At 40.4% G+C, this 18,778-nt stretch overlaps 1 protein-coding gene across 4 annotated transcripts in view; it reads left to right on the top strand.

Annotated features, from left to right (window-relative positions):
- Positions 1-18,778, top strand: part of Eps-15 (Epidermal growth factor receptor pathway substrate clone 15) — a 43,246-nt gene that overhangs the window by 11,534 nt on the left and 12,934 nt on the right. For 2 of the 4 annotated variants that reach the window (XR_011237924.1, XM_069505423.1), the window contains 13 exons: positions 1,970-2,128; positions 3,530-3,640; positions 3,898-4,134; positions 4,607-4,803; positions 5,416-5,572; positions 6,741-6,767; positions 7,785-7,946; positions 8,476-8,565; positions 10,047-10,244; positions 11,344-11,514; positions 12,069-12,212; positions 12,698-12,787; positions 13,538-13,708. Coding sequence is in view for 3 of the 4 variants with exons in the window: in XM_069505423.1 (XP_069361524.1) it covers positions 1,970-2,128; positions 3,530-3,640; positions 3,898-4,134; positions 4,607-4,803; positions 5,416-5,572; positions 6,741-6,767; positions 7,785-7,946; positions 8,476-8,565; positions 10,047-10,244; positions 11,344-11,514; positions 12,069-12,212; positions 12,698-12,787; positions 13,538-13,708 (1,914 nt within the window). In the remaining variant the exon portion in view is untranslated. The remainder of the gene's footprint in view (positions 1-1,969; positions 2,129-3,529; positions 3,641-3,897; positions 4,135-4,606; positions 4,804-5,415; positions 5,573-6,740; positions 6,768-7,784; positions 7,947-8,475; positions 8,566-10,046; positions 10,245-11,343; positions 11,515-12,068; positions 12,213-12,697; positions 12,788-13,537; positions 13,709-18,778) is intronic. The other 2 variants (XM_069505424.1, XM_069505425.1) reach the window with 2 other exon arrangements.

The following is an 18,778-nucleotide window of genomic DNA, read 5'->3' as shown; positions in this document are numbered from 1 at the left end:
CCGCAAGCAACATTATGAAAGGGATAGCAATACATTTAGACGCGTTATTTTAGTTTAGTTTTGAGATTGTGTACAACGGAATTAGCCACATTATGGGTCTAAAAAACGCAAGAACTCCTAACTCCGTTATGCTACAAACTGTATGGTTACAATGCTACAGTACGCAGCCAAAAGTAATGTACATCGATCTTAAGACAGCAAATTTGTAGAGCGTTGTCCCTGTCGTTGAGACCGACAAAACGTCATATGGGTATGAGTGACAGAGACAACGCTCTACAAAGCCAAAATGTCATTCTAAAGGCCGATGTACATTACTTTCGGCCGCGTACTGTACTTTATTACAGTAGCCAGACAAATCGATCTGGAAAGTCCTCAAAATGACGTGGTTAGAGCTCTTAAGAGCACTGTTTATCCATGTTTAATAGCCCGTTGATTTAGTGGTTCGAGTCGACGGCGTTGCAGACATGGAGACTTAAATTATCGCATAAAAATCAATTCAATTCTAAATTGACGTAAAACTTTTTCTTCGTTCTTCAAAATCTAGAGCTCTGGTGCATTAACTTTAACATTAAAGATTAACATCCTTAACGTTTAATCGCCCCTTGTATTAGTATACTCCCGACTCGAGTCGACGGGGCTGCAGATAAAGAGACTTATTATTCGCATGAAAATCGATCAAGTTTGTCTCGATAATGTAATCGCCCAGTCAAATTGATATGGAAAGTTGCCGTTCTTCAAAATAAGTAGAGGCTAGAGCCCTTTAAAGCACTATTTAGCCCTAACGTTTAATAGCCTCTTGATTTAGTAGACTCTTGACTCTTGTCGCCTGGGTTGCAGACATGGAGACTTCATTATCGCATGAAAATCGATTCAGTTTGTCTCAATAATGTAATCGCTAGACATCGTTGTGCAGTACGCGGCAGAAAATAATGTACGTCGACCTTTAGAATGAGATTTCGGCTTTGTAGAACATTGTCCCTTTACTCATACTTACGTGACGTGTTGTCGGTCTCAACGACAGACATTGCCCTTTTTTCCAATGGTAAAAATATAATTACGCATCCCGCACAAGAGCGGGTATGTGGGACGCACTGGCAATTTTTTACAGCCCTCAAGCATACCCACTAAAAACCCAGCGGTATCGTCTGCGTCAAGTATGAGGTGTCTCAGGATCCCGGATATCGGATGCGACTGAGAAGAAACAATGCTCTACAAAACCGCTCTCTCGTTCTAAAGGTCGTGTAAAAAAGTACATGTTCTTTAAGAAACCTAGAGGCTAGAGCCCTTTAAAGCACTATTTGACTCTTGACTCGAGTCGCCGGGGTTGCAAATACGGATACTTCATTATCGCATGAAAATCGATTCAGTTTGTCTCGATAATGTAATCGTCAGTCAAATTGATATGGAAAGTTGCCGTTCTTCAAAATAAGTAGAGGAGCACTATTTAGCCCTAACGTTTAATAGCCTCTTGATTTAGTACACTCTTGACTCTCGTCGCTGGGGTCGCAGACATGGAGACTTCATTATCGCATTAAAATCGATTCAGTTTGTCTCGATAGTGTAGTCAACAGACAAATCGACGTTGTTCAAAATTACTAGAGGCAGCCCTTTAAAGCACTATTTATTCCTGACGTTTAATAGCCTCTTGATTTAGTACACTCTTGACTTAAGTCGCCTGGGTTGCAGACACGGAGACTTCATTATCGCATGAAAATCGATCCATTTTTGGCTTCGTGCCAGTGTGATAGTGTTTTATTTGCAAACTCCAATTGTACTGCCATAATTTATATCAGCAGGACTATTCACGAAATTATCAGACATCTTGTAGGCTTTAGGTATTCGTGCAACGAAAACTGAAACTCATTACAGGGTAAATGGATTATCATTTATCTATTTATAATTTTTACTAGCTTAGCTCTCTCTATCGCCCACTATGAGACTTCACAGTAGTGTTTGTGAATGTTTCCAGGGCGAGTTGCCCAAAGTGCCGCCGCCTTCAGCGACGCCAGCCACCGCTCCCGCCCTGGCGCCGCTGAGCGACTGGAGCGTCAAGCCAGCGGAACGCGATAAGTACAGCCAGCTCTTCGACTCGCTGCAGCCCAGCAATGGACTCATTCCCGGGAACAAGGTCAGTGACGTGGGCTTATACAAAAAGCTTGAAACACCTTCATCAAATTGTAGTATTATTTATTCAACCAAGAAAATATTGCACAGTACAAAAACTCCTTAAATCTAATGCACAGAAAAGGTATACGAGACAATACCATACCATACCAGACATACCAGGTATTGAAACCTAAATGGAGTGCTTTGGCATCCGTACTAGGAAACCTGTGTTACGGGCACCGCAGCCTTCCCACAGATCCAAATTAAAATTTTGGCTAATTGAATGACAATATTAAGTAGGTGTGTGTGTGTGTGTGTGTGTGTGTGTGTGTGTGTGTGTGTGCGCGCGTGTGTGTGTGTGATGTATTGGAGCGCAGGTCCTTGCCAAAGTGTGTCTGAGTTCGCGTAAATCGGTTCGCAGCGAAGTCCACCCTTCTGGACAAGGTCTTTGAAGACTAGCGCAATGAAAATGAAAATCTTTTTTTATTCGTATAAACTTTTACAAGTGCTTACGAATAGTCGGATGCATCTACCACTGGTTCGGAATGCCTTTCCTGCCGAGAAGAACCAGCAAGAAACTCGGCGGTTGCTCTTTTCAAATATTTGATATAGGTACAAGATTATGCCATGTATAAAATAGTATTTGCAGTCTTGTGCGTTGCTGGAACGAGCTGCAGGTCAAATCCACGCTCTTTTATCATTTAGATAATCTTCAATTGTGTAATATGCTTTTTTCAGGAGCATATTTTTAATAGATTTTTTAAACTTGTGCAAAGGTCGCGCCAAAATAGTTTGCGGGATTTTATTATAAAAGGTAATACCAATACCCACAAATGACTTTTGGACTTTCCTGAGGCGGAAGGCAGGAGCTGCAAGTTTGTCTCTGTTTCTAGTTAGCCTATTGTGTAGATCACCAATTTTCTTGTAACTAAGAATATTTTGTCTTACAAAAATTATGTTATTATAAATACCTATATTGAGAGACTACAGTAAGGATATTTCCTTAAATTTCTCTCGAAGGGAATCGCGTGGTCTTAAGTTATAAATTGCGCGTATTGCCCTTTTTTGTAATACAAAAATTCTCCCAATATCTGCGGCTTTACCCCATATTAAGATTCCATAAGACATAATACTATGGGATATACAATACTGCGGGATAGGAAAGTTAGTGGGTTATCAGTGTCAAGCAGGCCCAGGCTTTTACAACCCACCACCTCCCATGGCCCCATCAACCTCCCACCACCCGGTTATATGGGCCGAAACGCGGGAGGGCGCCCGTTCGGTACTTGCTCGGTGGCTCTTTCCCGGGGCGCCTTCTTGACTCCCTACAAATTCTTTCTATCCTTTCCTTGTTCCTTTTGTCTTTCTCCCCTTTCTGGGGCAGACGTACACACAAACGCAGATATATAGAGTTATGTTTCAGGTGAAAGGTGTGTTGATGGAATCAAAGCTCCCGCTGGAAACCCTGGGCAAGATCTGGGACTTGGCCGACCAGGACAAAGACGGCATGCTCGACAGGCACGAGTTCATCGTGGTGAGTAGAGATTGTGGACATGATGTACATTATAAATGCGAAAGTGTGTTTGTTTGTTGGTTTGTCCTCGATCATGTCGCAACAGAGTAACGGATAGACGTGATTTTTTGTATGGGACCTGGAGCGTGACATAAGACTACTTTTATCCCAGAAAATTAAAGATTTTTAAAATTCATGCCATCGTCGTCTGCTACTGCAGTTTGCCTTCTGCGGCGTAGCACGGAATCGCGCCTTATTGTAATTATTTTTGTTCCCAGGCAATGCATCTAGTATATAAAGCATTAGAGAAACACGCCGTCCCGACTACCCTGCCCCCGGAGCTGCGCGCGCGGCCCGCGCGCCCGCCCTCGCGCCCGCCCTCGCGCCCGCCGTCGCGTCCGCCGTCGCGCCCGCCGTCGCCGCAGCCGCGCGCGCCGCCGCCGCGCCCCGTGCCGCCGCCGCAGCAGCCCCAGTCCAACGCCTCGCTGCTGGAGGGGCTGCTGGACTTGTCTAGTGTGAGTATCATCATCATCAACTAATAGCGTCCACTCCAACAAGACTATGTTCACATAGGTCTCTTGTTAGGACTTTTAGACGCCACGGTCTTGCTCCGCCTGAATCCGGCGGCTCCCTGCGACTTGTTTGATGTCGTCTGACCAGTGGTGTGCACAGGGTTTGAAGCCAGGGTAGGCATTAGTTAGGTAGGAACCTGTTTAATGGCAGGTCATAATGAAAAATATGCATTGAGCTATTACAACTGGGGTAAGCAGTGCATTTATGCCTCTATGACCTGCACGCCACTGCGTCTGACCTAATGAGGGTCTTGCGGTGCTGCACTTTTGTTGCGAGGTCGCCATTCTAGTACGTGGACCACGACAATCGTGTTTTCGAACTATGTACCTTGCCATGTAGCTATGTCGGTTCTCCTACGGATCTCCTCATTTCTCAATCATCAGTTCTCAATCTTATTTCCCGTTTAATATCTAGGATGGTGTGTGTCCGCAGCCCCCCTCCCCGCTGCCCCCCCCGGCGCAGTCGTCGTGGATGTCCGCGGCGGACCGCGCGCGATACGACTCGCAGTTCACGGCCGCGGACACGGACATGGACGGGTTCGTGTCCGGCGCCGAGATCCGGGACGTGTTCCTCAACAGTGGCCTGCCGCAGGGCACCCTGGCGCAGATCTGGTGAGTTGTTGAAGCTCTAACTATTGGGCACAGTATAAGGAGAGACACAGTACTCCGATGCCTTCGATCACGACGCCGCGTAGAAACCAATAAGGGGTACGGGTTTAATGAAACTTTCACACCACTTCCAAGTTAGCCCGCTTCCATCTTAGACTACATCATCACTTACTACCAGGTGAAATCGTAGTTAAGGGCTACTACTGCACGGGTTTTGCTGAAATTTGGAATGGAGAGCTTATATCCTGAATTGATATAAGCTATTTTTTATCCAACAAAATCGCAGAGTTGCCGCGGGATTTTTAAAAACCTAAATCCACGCGAACGAAGGCGTGGATAGTAAATCTAAATATATAAAAGGAAAAGGTGACTGACTGACTGACTGACTGATTGACTGACTGATCTATCAACGCACAGCTCCAAACTACTGGACGGATCGTGCTGAAATTTGGCATGCAGATAGCTATTATGACGTAGGCATCCGCTAAGAAAGGATTTTTGAAAATTCAACTCCTAAAGGGGGGTAAAACAGGGGTTTGAAAATTGCGTAGTTCACGCGGACGAAGTCGCGAGCATAAGTAATACATAAGTTTATTATTCTCTATAATTTCCCAGGGCACTCTGCGACACAGAGGGCGCGGGCAAGTTATCGAGGGACCAATTCGCGGCAGCCATGTGCTTAGTGCAGCGCGCCCTGCGCGGCGTACCTCCCCCGGCGTCTCTGCCGCCAGAACTGCTCGCCAAGCCCAGTGTGCAGCCACCACCGCCGCCGGTAAGTGATCACCGTAACCTTGTATTTTTTAATTCCATTACAGGTTAGAACTTGACTGCGATCTCACCGGATGGTAAGTGATGTTGCAGTCCAAAATGGAAGTGAACTAACTTGAAAGGGGCTTGGCAGTTTGATGAAACCCATACATACCCCTTGTTGGTTTCTACACGGCATCGTACCGGAACGCATTGATGGCATGACTTTGCCGATAGGGTGTTAACTAGCCACAGCAGAAGCCTCCCACCAGGCCAGACCAGAGATAATTTAGAAATTATAAATTCCCGAATTGCCCCTGACGGGAATCAAACCCAGGACCTCCAACTAATAAGACCACAGCGCTTACCACTGCGCCAGGGAGGTCGTCAAAAACGATAGCAATGAAATCGTTAATCAGTATCAGTTATATCTATTTTATTTGTGCAGTGTACTGTATTGTTTGTTAGTTAAACGTTAGTTAACGTTTCTTACATCTGCCTATACTTCTCTTTGGGAGCATTAGGTTTTTTATATGTAATGGCATCATTATCACAGTTAATAAAATTAAATGTAACAGAAAGGAAAATACTTAAAATTAGCCAGATCATCTTGTAATAGAATAATTGGTTTTACGATTTTTGAGTTTGTACCTGTCAAATAATTATAATTTTTTATATTCAAATTAAGAATTATTATCAAACTAACTTATGCTCGCGACTTCGTCCGCGTGGACTACAAAATTTCAAACCCCTATTTCACCCCCTTAGGAGTTGAATTTTCAAAAATCCTTTCTTAGCGGATACCTGCGTCATAATAGCTATCTGCATGCCAAATTTCAGCCCGATCCGTCCAGTAGTTTGAGCTGTGCGTTGATAGATCAGTCAGTCAGTCAGTCAGTCAGTCAGTCAGTCAGTCAGTCACCTTTTCCTTTTATATATATAGATTATAGATAATATGTAGATTATTTTTACACGAAAAAGTTTTTATCTTGTATACCCAGTGTACTACGCTAAAGAAATAAATACGTTTGTCTAAAACCATCTTCGCATTATTGCCTTTCTAATGAAACTGGTTTGTGGCACATCGGTTGGATGGTTTCAAAGTCTATAACGGACATAGATAGACACATTTTTTGTGTTTTACACATTTTTATCTTGTAATATTTTTTTCGTTTCCCGCAATCCGAAAACAGGACAAATTAATTCTGGATGCGCCTATGGTAAGTGCAAATATTTGCTTGCTTTCATTCTACACACTACAGAAGATTTTTGAGAGTTTTATCCATGCTGGTTTCCTAAAATCAATTCAGTAGCAACGTTGCACTGAAAATAACTGATGACAATTCGCTAACTCAGTGATCAACACTGAATGACAGCCACCGAGCTCATTTGACATTTATTTTTAATCCATTGAAGGCTTTCTACGAAAAATTATTTTAGTATCACTCAGTGAAGTAGCAATGTAGAATCAACCTATGTCAAATGAGGGACGTTATGATAGATAGATTACCATAAAATATAGGTTAGGATTTTACCAGGAATTTGTTGCAACTTTGTTCCGATGTTGTTGCTCGTATTTGATGTGCTTCATGTTTTTAATGTTAAATGGTACCTTTTCGCCGAATGCCATTACCCGTAGTACAAAATTTTACGTCTCACCAAACGAAACCAAATTCGAGAGTCGAAATACTTCCGCGTTACAGTAAAATGGACCTAAACAGCCTTGAATTGAAGTCAAATATTCAATGCCACTGATTTTAATTTCGCAATGTTTCCGCGTTTGTGTTTGGAGCGCTGGCTGTAGAAGTGTAGACAAACTTGAGCTTAAAAACAAGGCATTTAAGATCCAGTTTACTGTAACGCGGAAGTATTTCGACTCTCGAATTTGGTTTGGTTTGGTGATACGTAAAATATTGTACTACGGGTACAGGTCACTAGATCACTTAAGACCAGCGCAAAAAAATGAAGCTGAGTGTAGTCTCTTTGATAACTACGTACCTAAACTAAGATTAATAATTTTGATACACCGTGCACGGGGAAATTTATATATTGCAAAAAAACAAAGGTCTACGCTAGAGCGTGGTTGGGCTGCAGCGTGCTGCCGCCCCTATGCCAAAGTAAATAAAGCTTAGTTTGAGTTGTTATCAAGAAAGATGTTGCGCCTCAGTTGTGTCGGTGTGCCTAGCGCCTTTCGCCTGAAAGCAACACATGGTAAAGGCTTGCTCTCTTGTCATCAGAAACCGGAGCCCGTCAGCCTGGGCCCTCAGCCGACTCCGGAGATGGAGGCGATAGCGAGGGAAGTGGACGCCCTGGCTCGGGAGCGTCTGGCGCTGGAGGCCGAGCTGGCGGCCAAGCAGAGGGAGGTTACCGTCAAAACTGGCGAGGCGGACAGTCTACAGGTGAGTATACACCGTCACCCGACTCTGGAGATGCAAGCGATACACATAGGGGAACACACAACTTCAAAACAACGTCTTCGGCGAAGATGAAATCTCTGTTTTATTTTGTCACTCGGACGTGGATTCCTTCGCGAGGACCCAGCTTCGGCGATGTATGGGCTAGTCAGGTCCAAGAAACTCATGCGTCCGAATTCCGAACGTCATCGTCATAGGCCGGTAGAGCCTCTCAAGAGTTGCTCTTAGAAAGAGGTTGCATTCCAACTTTTCAAGCTATTTGCGATTCACATTCTGGCAGAGCTTCTTCACTGGCCTCCATTTGTCGCGCCTCATTGCGCTTACGTAGTAATGTGTACCTTTTAAGCCTACGTGGAATGGGCCCTGAAGTCGCCGCAGATTTGCATTAAATAGCAAGCCTGGTAACCTAACTTAAAGTACCAGAAAATCCTCGTACATGTTAAAAATCTTTTGGGAATCACAACCGAATTTTCTAAGAATAACAGTTTGAACATAAATTTTGTGATTGTTTCAGAGCGAATTGGATACTTTAACGGCTACATTAAAACAGTTAGAAAATCAAAAAGGTGAAGCGCAGAAAAGGTTAAACGATTTAAAAACACAAGTGAGTACAGAGAACACTTCCTCAATCTCGTTTCGGCTTATACATATTTTATAGGTCGAGATGTCTTCTCAGCTTATTTATTTTATTGTAAAATTATTTTTAAGATCTTCATGGATAAGTTTTTTACATTTTTAAGATCTTGTCTTGTCTTCAGTTGGCTTACAGAATTGGCACTGCCACACTTCTATTTAGTTATTAAATCCCAATTTGACATTCACAATGTGTACATTATGGTGTCTACCAACGACCTAAAACTACGAAGATTGGAGAAACAAGTATAAACACACCAGAAGTGAATTTAAATATTTGTCACGACGCGCAGCGGCTTATCGAGAGTTTTACCTTTTATGATAACCTTACTGCAATATTAACTTGAGTAGGGCACAATTGATATTGCAACCACTCAATCAAAAATGGCGACCTAAACACAAAAAGCATTTCATAGTCGGTCGAGTCTCGCGTCAGAGCGAGACTAGCTGAAAATTCATCAACCACCCGTATTTATACAATCTATTCAAGATGGCTGTCTCGCAATAGAACATGCTACTTTCATTTCAAAAGGGCGCCAAATACAAAATGCTATAACACAAGAATGATTAAAGATGGTAATTTGAATAACCTTCCTCCACCTTATAGAAACCTCCAGACTTCTGGCGCTTTTAAAGTAAAATTCAAAAAACATCTTTTAAATATTCAAAAGTTACAGATTTAGTTAAAATTAATTTAATTTATTTATCTTACCAAATTTCACTTTCTCATCCACACCTTGCGAGCTATCCTATTTTATTTAATTAATTTTTTTCTTTACTATACAAAAAAAAAAAACTATCGTACAATTTTCCTATTCTTACAATTTACAACATCTATTTCAATGTATTATTTCTTATTTCTTCTTTTATGTCCTAAATCACTTTAAATTTAAAAACTTTAAACACTTTATTTCATTTTATTTATCCATTTACTCGCCAACTTTATATATTCTATGCCACTGACGTTTATAGGTAATAATTAAAAGGCGGTCACTGAAAATCAGCGTTGGGGCGTCTGGTACCTTAGATATTTGCTCTAGAGGTTTGTGTCTGAGGGGCCCGACGTCGCAACACAAGCTGAGTGGCCTACCTGTTCGAGGTGTTGCACTGCTGAACAGGACGATATTGCCTACACCATGTACCACCTATAGGTACCTGTTTATTCGAGGTATATATACCTCGAATAAACATTATTCTATCTGTCCCGGCTTACTCACGTGTGTAGTCGACGTTAGCCCGACTAGTTTCGAACCCATCCGGGGTCCTTTTTCAAGGGAGTCCGTCCGCGCACGCGCCGCGGTTTTGACTGCGGGACGCACGTGCCGCTGCCCGTAGAGCCCGTTGTGTTGTGTAGAAATCACTCACGGTAGTTTAAACGCTAAAACATTATTCTATTCTATTCTATTCTATTCTATTCTAATTTGCTATAAAAGCATGTAAAAAAATGTGTAGGTGGACAAACTGCGATCGCAAGTGTCGGCGCAAGAGGCGGCCGCGGCGGAGACGGAGGCCGAGGTGGCGGCGCGGCGCGCGGCCGCCCACACGCTCAAGGAGAAGGAGCGCGCGCTGCAGGCCGAGGCGGCGGGCGCCGAGGCCGAGGCGGAGGCGCTCACCGCGCAGCTCAGCAAAACCGTCCTCGCTGTCAGCCAGGTGAGCTTCATCATCATCATCGCTAACCGGGGTTAAACATGAGGTAATCACTTAGCATTGTGTGTGTCTCGTTAAGAGCTTACTATATTTTATTTTATTTTATTTTATTTTATTTTATTTTATTTTATTAGATATGCCAACGATAAACATTCACAAATATTAAAAACATGTCACAAACAATTCCAGTCCTACTACAATCATCAATTATAGGCATATACTGCATTACATAAGTCTCCGATTGTGTTAACAATAAGCTACCTACATTACAAACTTTTAACATTAACTACTAATTAATAAATATAATCTACAGCTAAATTAATAGATACAATTGCTTAATTAATGAAATTAGTTACTCATTGCATAAAAATTAATTAAATTAGATAAGAGTCAGATAACGATAACAATTTAAGGATTAAAGATTACTATAGAAATGATCCTATGAAGTAAGAAGGAGCTTTGGAGAGATTTGGGGGAGGCCTACGCCATTGAGGCGACTAACGCGTGACTGAATATATTACTATAAGTGACTTAAATATAACATATAAACATAAATTTTGACATTAGAAACTAATTTTATTATGACGATGAATGAACTGATATATTTTTATGAATTGATATTGTTTCGAATACGATGAATTTATGATCAAAAATGATGTAAAAATAAATAAATTATTGTAATAGGGGATATAATTGGAATTAACGTATTAGACAATAAAGGCTTTTTTATTTTATTTAATCACTTAGCATTAGGTGACCCATCTGCTGGTTTGCTCGATATTTTTAACAGACTTCAAAAAAAGGAGGAGGTTATCAATTCGACTGTATGTTTTTTTATTTTTTGTATGTTTGTTACGCGATTACTCCGTCAATTATGAACCGATTTTGTTATAAAAAAAATTAATACACATCTATAATATAGTCTCTTATAGGAACTTTTACACGCTACGGTCTTGCGCCGCCTGTATCCAGCGTTAGCATAAAATACAGGCAATTCATTGTTGATGTCTTTACTACACAAATCATACTCAAAAGTTTTGCTGTACTGACTGTCAGACGTCACCAAACGTCTGATATTTTTGACCTTATGATTTGTTCACAGGCGAAAATCAAAATTAGTCACCTAGAAGAACAATACCAGTCGCTAACATCGGCAGTAGAACAGTTGTCGGCGGGCGGCGCCGCTGCGGCGGGGGTGCTGACGCTGCAGCCGCTGCACTCCGAGCAGCATCTGCAGCAGCTCGTCAGAGGCAGCACACCCAATGATGCCGTCGTAAGTTGCACTCTAGCCTATGTAGCTGTGTACAAGTGTACAAGATTAGCCTATTAGAGAGATTAGAGCCTAAGAGAGAGCCTCAATAGCTCAACGGGTAAAGGAGTGGAGTGAAAACCGAAAGGTCGGCGGTTCTAACCCCGCCCGTTGCACTATTGTCGTACCTACTCCTAGCACAAGCTTTACGCTTAGTTGGAGAGTAAAGGGGAATATTAGTCATTTAACATGGCTAATATTCTTTTATAAAAAAAAAGAAAAAAAGATGTGTGGGAACAGTGTCTGTACTCGATTGACTAGATCAGCTTAAAGAAATTCTCATACGCCATCCAAGTTACAGTACGCGGCCGAAAGTATGTACATCGACATTTAGAAGGAGATAGCAGATTTGTAGAGCGGAGTCCCTGTCGTTGAGACCGACAAAACGTCATATAGGTATGAGTGACGGAGACAACGCTCTAAAAAGCCGAAATGTCGATCTAAAGACCGATGTATATTACTTTCTGCTGCGTACTGTAGCTCGCTTCCATCTTATACTGTAAATATTCCATCCGTAGGATGACGATTCGTTCTCAAAGAACGAGTTTGGAGCGATGAATGGAGGCAGCGGGTTCGCCTCAGACCCCTTCAAGGACGCGGCGTTCTCGAACCTCCCAAGCAGTGACCCCTTCGCGCCCGCGGGAAGCACGCATTCCGCTAAGGTATGCGAACCACTTTTTTTACCCTTTCAGTGCAGCTCGGCAAAGCTTTCAGATTGGGTTAACTTGTAGTAAAATGAAAAAAAGTTATAGTATACGGAAAGACTTTTTAATCACTGCCCAAATTTCTTTCAGGCAATTTTTTAGTATATAAAGACCCCATTAATAAAAATTACGGTAAAAAAATCGAAAAGATTTTATCGATACGGTTACAGAAAGTAGAAAATAATCAGAAATATGGCGTCAATCATTCATTCCCTTTCATTCAAAATCTTTCAATTGCACATCTGAGAGAGACTGACCCCCATGATACGGGTTAACCTAGTTTGGGGGTCGAGGGTAATTTTAAGCAAAATTGTAATTGGAACAAATAAAGATTTGTTTATTTATTTATTCAGACACATTGTGTATAGTGTGTGAGTGAGACGGAAGAATGGGGCCGCCTCGTTTCGATTTCGTTTCTTGATTGGCGCGCGTTTCGTTTCCAGGATGCGTTCGGCAACGACGCGTTCGCATCGAACGCGGACCCGTTCGCCGGAGACGCCTTCACGCCCGCTGAGCCCGCCAAACCAGCGGATGTGAGTTGCGCACTTATGTATGTTTTATGTCCGTGGACGTCCACTGTTGGACATAGGTCTTCCATAAAGAGCGCTACCACACCCGGTCCTCAGCCTTCCTCATCCAACCACTTCCCACCAGCCATTTGACGACCTCCCTGGCTCACTAATGAGCGCTGTTGTAGTCTTATCAGTGGGAGGACGCGGATTCGATTCCCGGCAAGGGAAATAGGGAATTTCATAATTTCTAAATTTCCTCTGGTCTGGTCTGGTTAGCCACCCCACCGGGAAAGTCGTGCCGCCAAGCGATTTAGCGTTCCGGTACGATGCCGTGTAGAAACCGAAGGGGTATGGGTTTAATAAAACTGCCATACCCCTTCCAAGTTAGCCCGCTACCATCTTAGACTGCGCATCACTTACCACCAAATGCTGCTTGATAGCAGTCAAAGGCTAACTTGTGTATGAGTATAAAAAAAGAGTTTGATCATACTCCACTGACCACCACGCTGGCCAATTGCGAATTAGCAAACTCTCAAGCATGCAGGTTTCACGATATTTGCCTTCACCATTAAAGCAAGTGATACTTAATTGCTTAAATCACACATAACTCCGAAAAGTAGGTGCGTATTCGGGATTGAACCCCTGACCTAGGAGGCAGTCGTCCTAACCACTAAGTTATCATAGCTAATGACAAAATTATATTCTAAAACAATTGCAATAAAATTCTATTTACAATGTCTACGCTTTGCCTCAATAAGAACCATAATACAGGGCGCGTGGGAAGCGGACCCCTTCGCAGTGCTACACGCGCCCACGAGGAGCTCCGTGGGCGCGGCGAGCGCAGGCGGCGTGGGCGCGGGCAGCGCCGGCAACGTGGGCGCCAAGCGGCACAAGACGCCGCCGCCGCGCCCCGCCCCGCCGCGCCCCAACCCGCCGCATAAGGTACGGGTCCACGCTTGTTAGCCTAGTTGTAAGTTCATTGATGAGCGAAGCGAGCTCTCCGAGTCTACTTGGGGGAATTTGTTCGTATCCGTCTGTCTTATAACTTCTTAGTTAAGTATACGTCTTCAAATAGGGATGTTGCCAATATCAAAAATAAATTATTTCTCAGTAATTATTAAATACATAAAATCGGTAAATGTTCCATAAAGTTTTAGATATATTGTGTCAGCCCACACAATTAATGTCCTGTAATGCTGGGAAAAGCTATTTAGGGAAAAAACTTTTCATAAAAACTAGTATATGGAACTAGCTAGTAGATTTTTGGGTTACATGCCATTATCATCAGCATCATAATTTCATATGAGGGGTGCAGTTTTCTTCATGATGTTTTTGAAATATTTTTAAATTAGAGTTAGATGTATCAATATTTAAATTTAACGAAATTTTTTAAGGTGTTTTAATTAAAAATATGTAATTGATTTTTATTTTTTTGTTAACCAAAGTTGTTTTCAGATTATGTTCTATTTGCCCCCCCTATATCCCAACTAGTACATAGCGGCATGAGTAGCCGGCGTATACGACGGTACTGATTCTGAGCGCAACTAAATTTTAGAGTATTCTCATCTTTTTCTTACCAATGTAATAAGAAAAGGACAGACAAACTTTTTTTTTTAAAGAATATTAGCCATGTTAAATGACTAATATTCCCCTTTTCCTCTCCAACTAAGCGTCAAGCTTGTGCTAGGAGTAGGTACGACTAGGAGTAGATTGTGCAACGGGCGGGGTTTGAACCGTCGACCTTTCGGTTTTCAGTCCACTCCTTTACCGGTTGAGCTATCGAGGTTCATTTTTTAATTTAGACCTGTCAAACCTTATGACTTTAGGTGTCAATCGTGAGCCTATTGGTTTTTGTAGAGTTCACTAAAATTTAGAGTGTTTTAATTCAAAATTCATATTCCGTCCTTTTAGCAATATTCAAAAGAAAAAGATGCAGATGCTCTAAATTTAGTTTTAGAGAGCAACATCAGAATCGACGCCACGTTAAAGCTAAATGATATTTTTTTTATTTTTGACCGCTGCAGAGAAAGTAAAACTAAATGTATGTAAACGTTGTATTGTATGTTATTACTGATTAGATTTAGAAATGCACGTCTTTTTTCTTAAAGTTAGAGAATGGCATTTTGGTGAACAATAGTTTATTTTTTCGAAAATTTTCTGCCATTTTGTGCTGACGTGCTTTTTTAGTGGTTAGTTTTGTTTTTGGTTTTTTTTTACTTTCTCTGTTGCGCATAATGCCATTCTCAAATTTTTTTAAACGCACAAGGTTTTGAAAGTATCGTAGTTTTGGATAAAGTGTAATTTTAATTTTATATTTCTTAAAATCTTAGCGCGTCATAAGCCCGATGTCCACCAAAGCGGAAAAGGACAGAGATTTGTTTAACAAATCTATACTAATAAATAAAATCGAAGTGTCTGTCTGTAATTTCGAAATAACTAACCCAAATTAAGCTCGTATGGTTATTCGAACTGTACCATAACTGAATCACACGTTTTTAAAATTCTTGTCTGTCTGTCTGTCTGTTTGAAAGGGCTAATCTTTAACGGCTGAACCGATTTTGACGGGATTTTCACAGACAGGTAGAGGATTAATCATCAATCATATTATTGATCATGACGTATTAATTTTTCACCAAAAAAAAAAAACTGATTGCTCTGCTAATCATTTCTTCGCGCATTTTCGCTGTAGTGGATACTGGGCCTTAAAGTCTATAACGCTTTCCATCTCAAAAATTGAAATATATTTAAAAAATAAAGGAAAAATCTTATTAATTTTTGTCTAACCCTTTAGATACTTTCAAAATAGATATAAAACTCAAATCAAATAATGATAATTCGATCAACAAAAAAAATCACATATTAAACCTAGAGGTTTTCTTTTAAATTTGCTACCGTACGTAAAAAATATATGTTTTTAACCGACTTCCAAAAGAAGAGGTTCTCAGTGCGTTTAAAAAATTTGAATTGAGTTTTAGCCAAGCTTCACCTAGCGCTGCTTTTTGGGACAAGCATTTTATTTGCATTACTGATAAACGTATTGTTTATCACTTTTCATTTCGTACATTGTTTTCCATTATTTATGCTTGCATGCTACACTAGCGTATTGTGGTATAAGTCCCGCAAATTGCTATTGCGCTGGAACCATGTCTCATTAACATCGAAATGACGTTATCTTGACGTCAGCCGAAATAAAAATATACCATCAGCTCCAAACTTCAGTCTAGTGCTGACGTTACTAAAACGGCGGCCACGCGCATTAGCAATTTGCGGGACTTAAAATGAAACTATATATATATATATATATATTTTTAGTTTAGTTGAATTCATGTTAGTATTATAAATGCGGAAGTGTCTTGTCTCTCTGTCTGTCTGTCACTTTTTCACGGCCCATCCTTAAAAGATTTTGACGAAATGAACAAAGGCTACTTTTTATTCCGGAAAATCAAAGAGTTTTCATGGGATTTTTGAAAACCTAAATCCACGCCAATGAAGTCGCGGTCATCCAGTATGGTACATCATAAAAGCCATAGGTTGGTCTATGTCAATTAAAGATATTTGAAGTTAAAGCCTTTCTCCATTTATCGTGCAGAAAATTAATATTCTAATAGTGTTATGTAGTGGTAACTTTGCTTGGTAGTTTGAAGATGAGAGTTTGGTAGTTCATGAAGAAATATAGGATTTAGAGGTGTACTGCTTGACAGAGATGGCTGCCGATCCGCATTTGGCCAGCTTAACGGACTATGGCCTAAACCCTTCTCATTCTGTTAGGAGACCCGTTCTCAGTAGTGGGTCAGCACGGGTGGATGATGATGATGAGCCAAAGTATAGTCAAACCGGCCGGCTAAGGGCTAATAGGAATGAAACTTTTCAAAAATAGTGTTTTACATTTTGAACGGTCCTAATGCGTGCAAGTAAAATTCAACCTAAGAACTACTTGTTCAAAGCTAAAATAAATTTGGTTGTCAAATAAATGTATCTTTAAATGGGCCATCATAACTGCATGCAAGTTAAATACTTATAATATAATAATGAAACAAATAACTCAAATAAGAAGATATTTATTTATTTATTTTATTATAAAGGCACACAAAACAGGTTTCAGCTATAAATGGTCCAAATAAAAATAAAAAACAATAGATTAAGATCTAAGCGGTAACCCTAAATATGTGTACACAACAATTCTTAAATAAATATATGCACTAACTAACTGATAAGATACAATTTATAAAAACACAGAAAAAAGAAATACAAGAAAATTAACTATGAAAAATATACTTAAAGTGGAGAAGATGCAAAATGTTGATTAATATGTTTTTTAAATGTGTTCAAATTATTATTAAAAATGTCAATATTACGGTTAGCTGTGAAAAGATCATTGTACAGGCGACACATACGGACAACGGGATTGTAAAAGGAAGTATTGTTCTTATATACACTAAGGGCAAAAGTTCTAGGGTTTCTAAATCGGACATTATAATTAATATTAATCAACGACAGCAATACGGGAGAATCTATTTTGGAGTGAATAATCCTATGTAGAGATATTAAATGATAATACTTCCGGCGAAATTCTAAAGTTCGTAACCCAAAGTGTTTCAGTCTGTCGTGGTAAGGTGTGCGCCTATGGCCGAAATGATGCCGATAAGATAAAATGCGAATAAATTTCTTTTGTACGCTTTCTAAGCGATGACAATGAACTGCATAGTACGGAGACCATATTACAGAATTATATTCCATTATACTTCGAACCATGGCTTGATAAAGATGTATCGAGCTAGAAGGCTTTTTAAAATTCCTCGTCGATCTTAAAATAAATCCTACCAGTTTGTTACATTTGGCAATTATGTATTCGTAATGATCTCTAAACGTCAATTTGTCATCAAATATGACACCAAGATCCTTAGCCGATGTCTTTCTTGTGAGAGTTTGACCTTTCAAAGAGTAATTAAATTCAATCTTCTTAGACTTTCTTTGAGTAAAGCTGACCACAAAACATTTATCAATATTAAGACTCATATGATTATCGGTGCACCAGTCAGCAACAGCGTTCAAATCATCTTGAAGACAAAGAGCATCATTTATATTGTCAATTGATTTGAAAATTTTGAGGTCATCGGCATAAAAGAAACTCTCACAATGTAATTTGTCTACAAGATCATTGACGAATAGGTTAAAGAAGAGTGGACCTAAGAGAGAGCCCTGCGGGACACCCGAGGTGATAATGGTTGGTGACGATACATGCCCTTTAATGGCTACTAATTGTGATCTCTTAAGTAAGTAAGATTGCACCCATCGTAAGAGGTTGCCACAAATACCATAAGCACCTAGTTTATGACAAAGAATTATATGATTGACCTTATCAAATGCCTTGGAGAAATCGGTGTAAATTGAGTCTGTTTGACCTTGCCTAGCAAATGACCTGCAAATAAAATTTTTGTACTCTAACAAATTAGTCGTAGTAGAGCGATTTTTAACGAAGCCATGTTGTTTGGGTGTTATGATAGGGAAAACGTGATGGTAAATACTGTCGTATACAACCGACTCTAAAATCTTTGAAAAACAGCATAATAAACTAATTGGATAAAGATATTAAAATATTGAAGCAAAGAATTAACAATGATGATAAAAATATTTAAAAAAATCTATGACTCTTATATCTAAACATTAGAATCAATATCATCAATTTCACTTTCTGAACTATCTCTCAATTCATAATTTTTTAAGGCTAAGGCCTTTTTGTTGTATTTTGTCAGTTCTAAAGAAGGACTGATCGGGATTTCCGGACTTCCGGGTTCTGTTTGTTGCAACCCTGTAGTAAAATTTTTAGCAACTCTATTGAAATTATTAATGACGTGATTTGACATTGAACCTTAACGCAAACAGTTACAGTAGCGTTTCGAAAGTGTAAGTACTGACTTATGATCTTTTGGAATATTTTATCTAGTTAACTTTTATGGCTCTTAGCCCTTAGATGGCCGGCCGGTTTGACTATACTATCAAAACAGTTATAAA

Source organism: Maniola hyperantus, chromosome 20, assembly GCF_902806685.2.
Source record: "Maniola hyperantus chromosome 20, iAphHyp1.2, whole genome shotgun sequence".
In the NCBI taxonomy this organism is placed as follows: domain Eukaryota; kingdom Metazoa; phylum Arthropoda; class Insecta; order Lepidoptera; family Nymphalidae; genus Maniola; species Maniola hyperantus.
This window is presented reverse-complemented; position numbering and strand designations above follow the sequence as displayed.